Source organism: Colletotrichum navitas (assembly GCF_030913465.1).
Source record: "Colletotrichum navitas strain CBS 125086 chromosome Unknown LY79scaffold_178, whole genome shotgun sequence".
Classification (NCBI taxonomy): Eukaryota; Fungi; Ascomycota; class Sordariomycetes; order Glomerellales; family Glomerellaceae; genus Colletotrichum; species Colletotrichum navitas.
In genome coordinates this window covers 37,292-51,742 of record NW_026850724.1, presented here as the reverse complement: position 1 = coordinate 51,742, position 14,451 = coordinate 37,292, and the positions used below count along the sequence as shown (strand labels likewise).

Genomic DNA, 14,451 nt, shown 5'->3' with positions numbered 1-14,451 from the left:
AAAAGCTACTTACTAAGTATAGTTACTACATTAATAACAGAAGCTAAACTCCTAAGTATAAAATAAATAGCTAAAGAGATAATAGCTTTAAAATAGCTATTTTAAGACTTTATACTCTTACTAAGAGATATATAGAAAATTATTAGTACAATAGGTAGGCTTAGATCTCTTAGAGAGAATAATAGCCTAAGAGTATATAAGAGAGTATATCTCTTATATAAAGATATATCCTATAGAAGCAAGAATATAGAATAACAGGGGTAAATATAGAGATATAAGGATATAGATATAAAGAGAGTATAATAGTTAGTCTTATTATTTTATTACTAACTGTTCTGTTTTACTTACTTAGAGAGAGAATAAGATAGACTAGAAATAGGAAGAAATCTAGCCCTTATATAGACCTATCTAGCTTACTAGAATATTCTATACTTACGTAAGCTGCTTAGAAATTAAACTAAGATTATATAACTTGTTAACCCTAGTTAAATAACCCTAACTTAAAGTAGTAACCTTGTTAAAGAGATAGTGTTAAGAGGAGGTTTCTTAGATATTCTAGTACCTTCTCCTATCTTCTAGTGATTACGTAATTAGATATACTTACGTAATTAATATATATATTAATCTACTAAGTTAGTAGATTATAAATATATATATTTGTATATATATAACCTCTATAATAGAGGAAATATAAGATAAAGAAGTATTAAGAGTATAAGAGATACTCTTAGTTCTTATACTTCTAATACTCCCTCTTTTACTCTATTATAGAGTAAAATAAGTGGAAAAAAGTACCCTAGACTAGAATACAATATCTAGAGACATGTCTTAATAAGTATAATAACTTATTAAGAAAAAATCCTCAATATATTAGGAAAAATACACCTATATATAGGTATATTATATAGGCTTATTTTTATTATATAAGCCTATTAGCTTAATAAATTCTTAAAATTTAACCCTAGAAAGGGGTTTTATTAAGCTATTAGTAGGTATAGAAGAAGTAGGTATATATTCTACTTCTATATTACCTTTTTTAATCTTTTAACAAGTATAATAGTAATATAAGGCAGTATACTTAGTCCTCTAATAATATTTAGGGTTATAGGCTAAGCTTAAGGCTACATTATTATCTGTTTTAATAGTAATAGGGGTTATATTATACCCTATTTTAGATAATAAGCCCTTTAACTAGACTACCTCTCTAATAGCTTCCTATAGGCTATTAAATTTAGCCTTAGTAGTAGATAGAGAGATAGTTAACTATTTTTTTAACTTCTAACTAATAGGCCTTTTAAGTAAAGTAAAAAGATAACTAGAAGTAGATTTTCTAGTTTCTTTATAACTTGCCTAGTTAGAATTAGTATATCCTACTAGGTTAAGGGTATTATTAGAGCTATTATTATCTATATTACCTTTATAAGTAATATTAGAATTAATAGTCTTTTTAAATATCTTAATATACTTTTTTTTTACTTAAGTAGGAATTCTATAGGGTTATAAAGGTAATAAAAAGTAAAGGATACACTATAGGCTATATCTAGCCTAGTTATAAATATAGCGTATATAAGAGAACCTATAAGTTATTAATATTCTTTTAATAAGTCCTTAGAAGAAGTATATCCTTTTATTTTGTTACCTAGAGGGCTATTTAATATACCTGTTAATATAGGTATATTATTTATTTTTACTTCTAATAGGTTAAACCTTTCTAGAAGCTATTAGATATAGTAGGCTTAAGAGATAGTTATAGACCTTTTAGATCTATCTCTAGTTATATATAGCCCTAAAAACTTAGAAACTTCTCCTAGGTCTTATATCTCTATATATTTAGAGATTTTACCCTTAATATTTTCTATATACTTAATATCTTTATTAAGTATAAGAAAATTATTAACGTAGGTAATAATATAACAAGGATTATTTTTATCCTAGTTATAATAAGTAGCTTTATTTAACTTTAAAGATATAAAACCTATATCCTTTAATATAGATTTTATCTTTAACTACTATTACCTAGGAGCTTGTTTAAGGCTATATAAAGCCTTAAGAAGTAATAATATCTAATCTTTATTTTCCTAACCTATAGTATTTAGATTAGGATATTTAATAAAGAAATTAGATAAAGGGATATTAGAAAGGTCTATATAGACCTCTTCTTCTAGGTCCCTATATAAAAAGGCTCTAACTATATCTATTTATTAGATTTCCTAGTCTAGGGCTACTACTAGAGCTAATAATACCCTATAAGTAGTAGGGTTACTACCTACAGCAAAGGTTTAGAAATAATTAAGCCTATATTTTTACTAGAAACCTTTAACATAGAGGTAAGTCTTATATTTATTAATATTACTGTTAATATTAAATTTTTTCTTTAAGACTTATTTAGTAGTGAAAGGTACCCTAGAAGACTTATATACTTCTTTAGGTTCTACTGCTTTTAAAGTGCCTCTTTAGATAATAGTTACTAGTTCTTTATATATAGCTTCTAGCTAGAGGTCTTTTTTAGGGCCTTCTAGAGCTTATTTTAGAGTAGTAGGCTCTAGAGGTTATATACTATAGTTATATTCTATAGTACTATTATAGGCCTTATATTTATCTTTTTCTTCTTTAGATATAGAAGGTATATTAACCTCTATATTAGAAGAAGGAATAATTTATTTATTTATAGAAGTACTAAAAAGAATAGTAGTTTTTTCTCCCTCTCTTATAGTACTTTCTATAAATTTAATATATAAGGTCCTTATTATAGAGGACCTATAAGGCCTAGAAGGAATATAATTAGTATATATATTATTTCCTTTTATAGATAAATAAATACCCTCTTCTATATAAGTATTTAGTTTATCTAACTAAATATGCTTTTCTCTAGGTCTATATACTAAGGGGAATTAATATATGGGCGCTGTAAATTAATACATGGGCGCCGCTCTTATCTAGGCGCTACTTTTTATGCCTCCTATTAGCCTAAAAAAATATTATTAGTATAATTAAATTCTACTAGATCTATATAAGGTTACTACTCCTTTTTACCCTCTTTACTACCTTATCTATCTAAACTTTATTTTATCTATACTACTACTTACCTACTATAGCTTTATAAAGTGTCCTATTATATAAAACCTAACCTATTTACCCTCCTAGTACAGGCTATATCTTTTAAGACCTAGAAGTAACTAATCACTAGAAACTACTACTATTATCTAGTAACCCCCTATTATCCTCTTCTTTAGAGGCTAGCTGTCTTAGCGTTAGCTAATCCTATAGAGTTAGAGACCCTTAGGGGCAGTGTAACCTTATTACTAAGGTTCTAGCTAATATCTTATATAATATATAACCTCTTTTATACTATAAACTATATTACCTTAGTCTAAAGCTAATACTCTACCTTATATACTACTTCCCTATAGAAATAATAAAGACCTAGTAGACTACTCTCCTATAACTTTTACTAAAGCCTAGCCTTTTCCCCTTAAATAAATAGTCCTAGTAACCTCCTTATCTTACTATATAGTAGTTTAATACTGCCTTTAACCTTATTAAAGAGGCTCTAGAGACTACTTAATAGGCTCTAGGGACTACCTAAATAGCTCTTAGGACTAATTAATAACTTATAGTAGTACTCCTTTAATAATAAGACTTTATTTATTAGTAGCTAGAATAATAGGGTCCTTAAGGTAATCTATTACCCTATTTACTTTAATAATAATCCTCTCCTTAAAGTGACATATCTTTTTAAACTATAGCCTTATACTACACCTAAAGTAACTAATCCTCCTCTCCTCTTATAAGTAAAATCCTAAATCTACTAATTCCTAGTAACCTAGAAGAAACTGTTAATAACCTCTTTAATTAAGTTAATACCTTTGTAAAAGCTAATAGGTTTAGTATTATAAAGTAGAATAGACGTAAAGCTAAAGGCTAATTTAAGTAATACACCTTCTAATATAATTAGTTTAGTAAGCCTAGGCCTAGCAAAGGTACTAGTATCTAATAGTATAAGTCCTAAAAGAATAGCTATAAATAGTAAATAATTATAGAAGCTCTTAAAGAAGGGAAATAGCTATTACGTTATTATTAAGACCTTTAGTATAGTTAGTATAACTATAGCCTTAGCCTTAAGGCATCTATATATTTATCTTATTATAGGCTTACTTAGCCTATAATAGATATAATTAATATAATAAGCCTATAAGTTAGTATCTAGGTATATAATATATACGCTATTGTTTAAGAGTAGTTTCTAGATTCCCTATTTACTTAATAAGATATCTATAACGCTAAAGCTTATATAAACTAAGAGAAGCTAAGTAAATATTTACTAACTACTACTTTAATTAAGCTATTTAATAAAAGAGATATCCTATATATAGTAAAGTAAATAGATAATAAGCTAGGCTACCTTATTAGCCTTGTCTAGACCTTTCCCTACTGCCTCTAAATATAGAAGTAATTCCCTAAGGTAATTAGTTTTAATAACACTTATAACACTAATTACTTTAAACTTCTACTCTTCTAGGCCACTAGGTAGACCTACCTTAGATCTATCTATAACACTATATTTAGCCTTATTAATAATAAAAGACTAAAGGGTTTTTAGTTTCTCTTAGCTAGTATCTACTAACTTATAGACTAACACTTAGTCTATTACCTTACTATTATTATTATAGACTATAATAAATAGATAAAGGCTACACTAAATAAGTAGTTCCTTAGTGTCTAGTAATAACTTTATATCTACTATATTAACTTTAACGTTATACTTAAGGCTAAGTAAAAGTAGCTTAAGGACTATACCTATAGTAGCAACAGTAGTAGGTCTAATAATAAGGCCTATTAGCTAATAATATAAGTAATAGCCTAGCTTAGTAATAAGGACTAGGCTTATATTAATATACTAGTAGATAAGCTACCTACTTATATATATTATAGGGTCCTTATAATATAGAAGCTAGTTATTTTTACTAAGACTAAGTATACCTTTAAGAAAGCTTAGACTAAGCTCTACAAAGAGTTTATTAACTAACGCCTAATCCTCTAGTACCTTTATATAATATATTTACTCTTAAGGGTATAGTAGGCTTACTGCTTTATCTAAAAATACTAGAACTTTAGTGTTTATATTACCTCTAGTATAAAGTTAAGTAATAATAATATTAAGGGCTATCTCTTAAATAGTCTTAGTTACCTATATTAACTTATTAATATTATATAAGATATAATTAGTAATTAGGAGCTATACTTTAGGTAAGTATATATAAAGGATAAAGTCCTTTAAGGCTAAGAGTATATAGGTCTTTGCCTTAAGCTCTTTAGTAAACTTTATATACTGTTTTCCTTAAAGTGTTTAGCGTTAATTAGGAAGTAATACTAGCTAGTAAAGAAGGTAATACCTTCTAGTAAAAGACTATTCCTAGACCTTATTAGAGAATATAGTCTAGACTATACTATCTTAACTAAGCTTAGTATCCTATACTACTATAAGATCTTTACTAAGATACTTAATTTAGTAGCTTTTAGTAAGTAGAAAGTGTATCCCTAGTAGCGTCTTTAATAGACGTCTTCCTCTAATCCTTACTACTAAATCCTTAATCTAAAGATTATAGTATTCCTCTGTAGTAAGCTAAAGAATATAGTATAGCTAGTCTTATTATAGCTAGCTTTACCTCTAGAGGGCTAGTTAGCTAGCTAAACCTTTACTAAAAGTTATAGCTAAGGTATAAGTAGTAAAAAGTAAGGCTACCTACTTAGAAGTAAAAATAGGTCTATATAGAAGGTAAATTAACTAAGTTAAAGCTAGATTTTAACCTTATCTTAGTAATAAACAAGAAGCTAGTCTAGTGTTCTTAGTAGAGAAAGGATAATAGGGAATTATATAAGTAGATAGCTACTTTAGCCTAGTGTTTAGAGGATATAGAGTTAGTAGGAAATAGTTAGTAGTAATAATAAATCTTTATAACTATAACATAAGAAAGTAGCTAGGTAGTAAGCTTTTTAAATATAAAAAGGGTTATTTTTCTTAAGGTAAATAGGAAACTAGCCTAGTAAGAGGGCTAACCTTTATAGCTATAGGAAGTAGGCTTAATAGGAAGGCTAACCTTTATAGCTATAGGAAACTAGCTCTATAGGGGGGCTCTTTTTATAGCTATAGAAAGCAGGCTTAATAGGAAGGCTAACCTTTATAGCTATAGGAAACCAGCTTAATAAGAAGGCTAACCTTTATAGCTATAGGAAACTAGCTCTATAGGGGGGCTCTTTTTATAGCTATAGGAAGTAGGCTTAATAAGAAGGCTAACCTTTATAGCTGTAGAAAACTAGCTTAATAGAAAGGCTAACCTTTATAGCTGTAGGAAACTAGCTTAATAGGGAGGCTATTTTTATAGCTATAAAGATAGCGCTTCTTATAGAGGCTATTTCCTATAGCTATAAAAAGAACCTACTTATAGAGCCTGTTTCCTATAGCTATATAGGTTAATTAGTTAATAGTAGAATAGAATAGTGAAATAGCAGTGTTAGTGTAATTACCTTTACTGCCTTTAAGGGGATATACTATTTTTTTAGGCTAATAGGAGGCATAGAAAGCGGCGCCTAGATAAGAGCGGCGCCTGTGTATTAATTTACGGCGCCTGTATATTAATTCCTATACTAAGACCTTAGAGCCTATTTTGTGTATATTAGATAAGTCTAGCTTATTATCTTTATTAGGATAAGAATAGTCTAGAAAAGCCTCTATAGGGGTCTTATCTAGGCGTTTTATAGTAGTATAATTTAATAACCTAGTAGTTTCTTTAAGAATTATATCCTATAGAAACTTAGGTAAGTTATTTACTGCTATAATAGTTTTAGACTTATCTAGAATAGCCCTATTAGTTCTTTCTACTATACTGTTTTATTCTAGTGTATAGGGCGTAGAAGGCTCTAAAATAATGCCTTTTTTTTAATATAGGTAGTTAATTCCCCTATATTAAATTTAGTTCTATTATCTAAGCGTAAATGCTTAAGATAATTATACCCCTAATTTTTATAGTATTCTAGCTTATTTTTAAGAATATTAATTATATTCTCTTTAGTTTTAGAGAATTTTATTTCTCTAAGGCTAAAATAATTATCTATAAATAGAATAGTATAGTTATATTTATTAATAGAAGTAAAGGTTATTTTAAGAGTATTTATATATACTCTTTCTAAGGGAATAGTTGCCCTATTATAGTTAATCTTAGGCTATTGCCTAGTTAACTTAGATAAAATATAGTTAAGGTAGTTTAAGTCTTCTTCTTTTAGTTTATCTAAAAGAATTCCCTTAGTTAACTTAGCTATTTTAACTAAGTAAAGGTAAAAAAATAGGCTAATTTTTAATACTATTCTTCTGTTATAGTAGTATATACCTCTTCTTCTGTTTTTAAAGAGGTATTATCTTCTATTTTAGAAGATATACTATCTCTAGTATCTTCTAGAGATATAGAAGAGCTTTCTTCTATATTATATAGAAGGTTACTCTTAGGAGGTCTAGTAATATTTAGATAGAAGCCTCTCTTTACTATATTAATATTAGCAAAGGGCTCTCTATCACTATCACAGAGATTCTAGTTAATAAGAAATCCCTCTCCTTTATAGTGTAAAAGGCCTAAAAATATAGATATAGGAAATTCTAGTATATATAAGGTATTATTTAACCTTATATAGTTAATTTCCCCTTTAAAGTATATAAGAAGTATTATAGTTCCTATTCCTTTAGGTCTAATAGGTCTTGCACCTATATTAACTATAGGAATATTTTTCTTAGTTAATAGGTCTATAAAATAGTCCTTATTATTTAATATATAGACTATTAAACCTATATTATATAACTAGTTATCTTATTAACTTAAATAGTTAAAATAGGCCTTATAAGTATAATATTAACCTTCTTAGTTATCCTCTTCTAGAGGCTAGTTAGTCTAATAAGTTATAGTAAAAGTTACCTTTTCTCTACCTTTAATAGGCTATAGGTTTAATTCTAGGTTATTAACCTTCTCTTTAGGTCTTTTAAACCCCTTATTTCCCTATTTATAGGGTTTCTTATCCTTATTAAAAAGATACTTATATTCTTTAATAGAATTACCTTTATTAGAAGAAGAAAGGCTTTTATTATAGTTATTAGACATAAGTATATTATTTTTACGCCTATTTTTGTCTTATATATTATTAATAAGGGCTTCTAGAGAAAAAGGCTCTTTAGTTCTTAAAGCACTTCTTTATCTTTCTACTTATACAGAAAAATAACTACTTAAAGCAGCTATAAAGACTGTTTTTTAGTCTATATCTTCTATTTTAGCCTCTATATTATTAAGCTTAGAGATATAACCCTTAAAGGAGCTAATAAACTTATTTAAAGTATTATAATTCTCTAGTTTAATAGTATAAAATTCTAAGTATAACTGTTACCTTAGAATAGGGCTAGTTTCTTTATAAGAAGACTTTAGTATATTTAAAGTATCCTTAGGATCCTTTAAGTTAAATACTAAAGATAAAGGTTCTTTTTAAAGGTTTTACCTTATAATTAATAAGGACTATATTTTCTATTCTTTAGATATATTCTTATATTTACCCTCTTTTTTAAAATAGATATTTAACTTAAGTAGTTTAAAGAAGAGATAAATAGAAGTAATCTAGGAATTTTAATTATTAGTTCCTTAGAGACATTATTCTTAAGGTATTAAATAGTCTATAGTAGCCTTAATAAGATCTACTATTTTCTTTTAGTATTTTTACTAAAAATAAATAAGTATTTTTAACCTATAAAATAGAGGTCTTACTTTTTCTACCTCCTTAGATAAATATATATCTTTATAAGATATATAAGGCAGTTAAAGGGTTTTATAACTACTACTAATAGACTTATATAACCTTTATTTAGTAGATATTAAATACTATCTCTTAGTTATAAGAAATACTAAAGGCTTACTCTTTCTACCTTAATATTCTTATAAAAAAAAGATAGTATAAAGGATCTACCTTATAAATAAATAAATAAGCTACTAAAGAGTATATATAACTCTTATAGTAATAGAAATACCCTAGGTATATAACCTAGGCTTATAACCTATTAGTATAATAGGTAGGCTTAGATCTCTTAGAGAAAATAATAGCCTAAGAGTATATAAGAAAGTATATCTCTTATATAAAAATATATCCTATAAAAGCAAGAATATAGGATAACAGGGGTAAATATAGAGATATAAGGATATAGATATAAAGAGAGTATAATAGTTAGTCTTATTATTTTATTACTAACTGTTCTGTTTTACTTACTTAGAGAGAGAATAAGATAGACTAGAAATAGGAAGAAATCTAGCCCTTATATAGACTTATCTAGCTTACTAGAATATTCTATACTTATGTAAGCTACTTAGAAATTAAACTAAGATTATGTAACTTATTAACCTTAGTTAAATAACCCTAACTTAAAGCAGTAACCTTATTAAAGAGATAGTATTAAGAGAAGGTTTCTTAAACATTCTAGTACCTTCTCCTATCTTCTAGTAATTACGTAATCAGACATACTTACGTAATTAATATATATATTAATCTACTAAGTTAGTAGATTATAAATATATATATCTTGTATATATATAACCTCTATAATAAAGGAAATATAAGATAAAGAAGTATTAAGAGTATAAGAGATACTCTTAGTTCTTATACTTCTAATAAAAATTTATTATAATAACTAAGAGATAATTAGGCTAGTTATTTAATAAAGAGAGCGCTTATTAATATATCTATAATATATTAATATTTAGAATATATAGTTAAAACAAGAATTCTTAAACAGGAGTTTTAATATTATCTATATCTTAATAAATAATATACTAGTAGATAGACTTATAAAAAACCTTTTATACACTAAGTTTAAACACTTTAGAGCACTAATTAACCTCTCTAATATAATAGACTTTATTTAGAATAATAAAAACTAAGTAAATAAAAATAAGTAAATAAATTCTAAAAAGTAAAACTATCTAAAGTGTTATTTCTTAGCTAGAAAACTATTTAGCTACTTAAATAAAGAAAATACCTTTATCTTAGCTAGGATTACCTTAGTATACTAAAAATAAACCTACTATCTTAAAAACTAATTATTAGGACTATACTACTAGATTTAACTAATCTATTTTAGAATCCTAAACACCTTTTACCTAAGAACTTACTTTTAAACTAAAACCCTATTTTTAAACTAAATCTAGGTTATTTACTTATAATAAGCCTTTATAGCTACTTTATAAAGACTAAATAAGCTTTCTAAAGTTAAAATTATAGCTAGATTTAATCTATTTATTATAAAGTAGCTATAAATTATATTTTATATAAGATCTAGCTACTAAGATATAGTAGTATAGTCTTTACTAACTAAAGCTAGTTAAAAGGAAGCCTATAGGGCAAAAGCCTATATATAAGCTAGAGCTAGTTAAGGACCTATATTAAGAAAATAACTTAACTAAGCTAGTAGCTAGTAACTATAGCTACTAAATAAGGTAATATTAAGATCTAGAAGCCTAGTAGTTTATAAAGCCTTTTTCTAGTAAGAAAATATATTCTTAAATATTTTAATATACTTATAAACCTTTTTACTTTAAAAAGTAAGTACCTTTTTACCTAATTAACTAAATATAAACTAGGACTTAGTTAAAAAACTTATACTTTTCTTTATATTTCTAGAGTAAACTAAGGCTATAAATATATCTATATCTTAATAAAGTAACTCTAGAATAAAAATATATTAAGAATAGTTCTATAAACAGTAAATATAACCCTTTTCTACTATAATATATTCTCCCTAAGAACTACTATATAAAAGGCTTTTTAAGTAGTTTATATAAGATAGATTTATATATAGACCTAGCTTAAGGATAAGTATTTTATCTTTATCTATATTATATATTTTATGCTTCTTATATAAACTACTATAATTACCTATATATTACTTTATAAGATAATTATAAACTAAGGACAAAGGCTTATTATTAAAATCTTTAGACTTAGACTTCTAATCTAAAGTATTAAGTAGCTTATATTTCTTAGCTTTTCTAATATAGTAAGTCTAAGCTAAAGTAAATTTTATTTTATATACTCTCTAAATATAGGCCTAGTTATTTTTTTACTAATAACTTATTATATTATTAGTATATAAAACAAGATTTATATTTAATAATCCTAAGGCTATAAAATTTTATATTAGTATAAACTAAAAACACTTAAGAATTAATATATAAGTCTTATATTTCTAGTAAATAAGTACTACCTACTTAAAAAATACCTTTTTAAGCTACTACTACTTTACTTTTTATTTATTCTTCTTAAGTGTCTTCTTTAAAGTCTTAGCTAAAACTACTTAAGAATTATTAATACTACTTAAGAGAAATAGATTTCTAGACATAAGAAGTAAAGTATAAAGTAAATTCTCTTAAATAAAAAAAAAACACTAGGTATAGCTACTTAAGGAATAAAATTCTAAACTATAGCTATTTAATTCTTAGCTAGAACTATATTTATAAAAGGATTTTAAGCTAGGAAAATAGAAGTCTAAACTAAAGCTACTTAGTTTTTAGCTAAGACTATATTTAAAAAAGAAGTCTAGGCTAGGCTAGTACTATTAGAGGCTAAAACACTAAATAGGCCCTCTTTATTAATAACTAGTAAACTAGCTGTTTTTACTTAGTTAGCTATAAATAAGTTATAAAGGTTTTTAACTTTATTTAGTATAAGGCTTTTAGAGGTAGTATTATAAATTCCTAAATAATTTATACTTAAGTATAAATCTAATAACTAAAGGTATAAAAAGTAATAATTATATAAAGTAAAACCTTATATTTTATATAGTAAAATTCTTTTCTTAAATAAAAGGTAGTTAAACTTTTAGATCTTATTATTAATACTTTTTTATTTTATTTTACTAGCTATTTTTTACTTAAGAATAAAAAAATTAGCTAATATATACCTTAGAATTAGGATACTAAGTAAAAAAAAAAACTAACTTACTTATTTAATTTATTAATAAGTTAAAAAAAAAGAAAAAGATTTAAAGAAAAAAAAAGGTTATTTTATATTAAAAAACCTAAAGCTATTATACTTTTCTTAAAAATAATAAAAGAAAGTATAGTTAAGAAAATAAAAACCTTTATTTAAAAGGTTCTTTTTAAACTTTTTCTTTATTTACTTTATTATAATATTTTAGTTATAATAACTTTTATTATATAATAATTACTTTATTTTTTTTTATTTAATAATTCTAAATCTATATATAAAGCTACTTTTAAGATATCTTAAAGCTAAGGGGGTATATTATAAAGCTAGATTAGCTTTATGTAGCTAGTGCTAGCAGCGCTGCTACAGGATGTAGTATACCACCTGCACAGACTATCTAGAAAAGGTATTTCTACTGCTTCTCCAGTTTATACGTAGTTTCTTAATAGGTTAACTACTTTTCTCTCATATAACAAGACGCTGCAGTTCATTACAGTATCTAGGCTGTATAGGAGCCACACGCTTCGCTGCGCGAGGTCTTGTTTCTCTTTGTCAGGAAACAGTTGCTGGCCTGGCGCCGCGTGTACCAGCCGGAGCTCTCGGGCACAACACACGGCTTCGGTGATCTTATCCCAGATACGAGACCCCTCGACCATCCGAGCGATAATTGCCTGTGTAGGTTTGTGCATTAGAGATAAGGGGGGCCGAGACACTTCTCTCGAGAGTCGTCTCTTACCAGGAGTAGCAATACCTAAGACACTTGGTAATGAGCAATCTGATTGGAGAGAGCTAGAGTAGTGGAGGCATAACTGGAAAGAAGGTACTCACTTGAAGTTTCATCAGGCTGCTCGGAGAGTTCTTTATGGTCCCGTAAAGCCCTAGTAGGTATATGAGGCGTCTTTGGGCATTTCGTCTTGCTTCAGAGTCAGGTGCCAGCCGGTCGCGAAAGCATTTGATGTAGCAACCGATCGCCATAATGGCATCGGTGAAGACAGTGGCGAGTTTATCAGCTCCAGGAACTTTGGACATCTGGATCACTTCATCGACTGCATGACGGGTCAAGAAGGTGCCAACGCTGTTCGGTTCATTGTTCCAACAATTCATCAATCACTGAAGCTCGGGGATATAATGGTTTGTCAGAGTACACTCACAGACACCTGTCTTCGAAGCACGCTACAAGCAAAGCAGAGTCAGCTAAACCTATCGGGTCCACGTTCTTGCTTGCTTACCTTCGCTGTAGCGCAAAAGATCCGCGTCGCTATGGGAGAAAGACTGCATCGGCCCGCTGGTGTCACTGTCCGAAAAGCATGACGAGTTTTCGTAGAAAACGCGACGGAGGTTCTCCACAGTCTTTACCATCTCCGCCTTTTGCGGACCTAGGGTGCTCTTCGAGAGGACCTCGCCTAGACCGTAAAGATTCGACATTGAGAAGTCGACGGGAAGTATGTCAGGATTCGCGTTTTCTGCTTTCACCTCAGAGTCTGCTTCTGTCTTCGCGCTTGTCTTTGACTCAGAAGGCAGGTTTGTTGTTTTATGGAAGTTGAAAAGCTGCACTGTCTGAGCATTACTAGTATATCTCCAATAACTGCATGTACTCGGCAACTCACCGTGCTGTAGTGCGGAGGGCCAATCGAAGCGACAGACTGTGGCGACTGGATGGACTTTTCCGGGTACAGGTCGATAAATTCAAAGTTCATTCCGCCTTCAGAGTGGCACTCTGAAGGCGATGCTATGTCAAGTAGCTCAAGGAGGCCTGCTTCCCTGGTGCCATTGACCCCTCTATCTTCGGTTGAAATTGTTGTTGCCAGCCTCGGTGTCAAGCTGGCACCGTCACACGTGAACTGTTGCCATTCATCGTGCGGAGAGGCGTACAAATTGCGGGCCATATCTCGTCCGTATTCGGTTGGCGTTGAACAGCTGCTGAAAACCCCTTGGGGAGTATCGTTCCCTCGCAGCCGAGGAGTTGAGGACCGATAGTGACAAGGGTAGCCATTTCGCTGGGATAGAAAGATCGGTGAGATGGAAAGATTATTTATATCAACAAGCTAATATAAGAAAGGGTCTTCATGCCTCACAGCTGAGGCATGGTTCGGTACCGTTACCTGAAAGTGTTTAGAATGATTAGCGTCAAAAAGAATTGTGGCCATAAATAAAGTAGAGACTTACATCGTACTTTTCTTACCCTGCATAATTGGCAAGCACCTCTTCTTCGTGTGATCGGTCTCATTTTGGAGAGCTTTTGAGGTACAAATTTGAGAGAATTTAGAGCTAGGCCTGGTTTAGCAAACCTTTAACGTTATGTCTTTCAGGCGCATAAAACGCTTCGCAAGCGTTAGTTGTGGTTAGAACTCACAAAACGATTACGGTTTGGAATGGCACAGCAGGATAGACATACTAGTAAGATAGACATACTAGTAAGATATAAGGTTAATAAGTTAGAGTTGAAAG

General features: G+C 28.6%; 1 protein-coding gene across 1 annotated transcript; it reads right to left on the bottom strand.

Moving 5' to 3' along the window:
- Positions 1–12,502: 12,502 nt before the first annotated feature.
- LY79DRAFT_585147 (uncharacterized protein) lies at positions 12,503–13,996 on the bottom strand (the record flags this gene model as incomplete). The annotated part of the gene is made up of 6 exons (XM_060560474.1): positions 12,503–12,574; positions 12,832–13,078; positions 13,155–13,176; positions 13,233–13,560; positions 13,611–13,732; positions 13,876–13,996. 6 exons carry the CDS (start codon positions 13,994–13,996, stop codon positions 12,503–12,505), a joined length of 912 nt encoding a protein of 303 aa, XP_060407172.1.
- Positions 13,997–14,451: the final 455 nt, after the last annotated feature.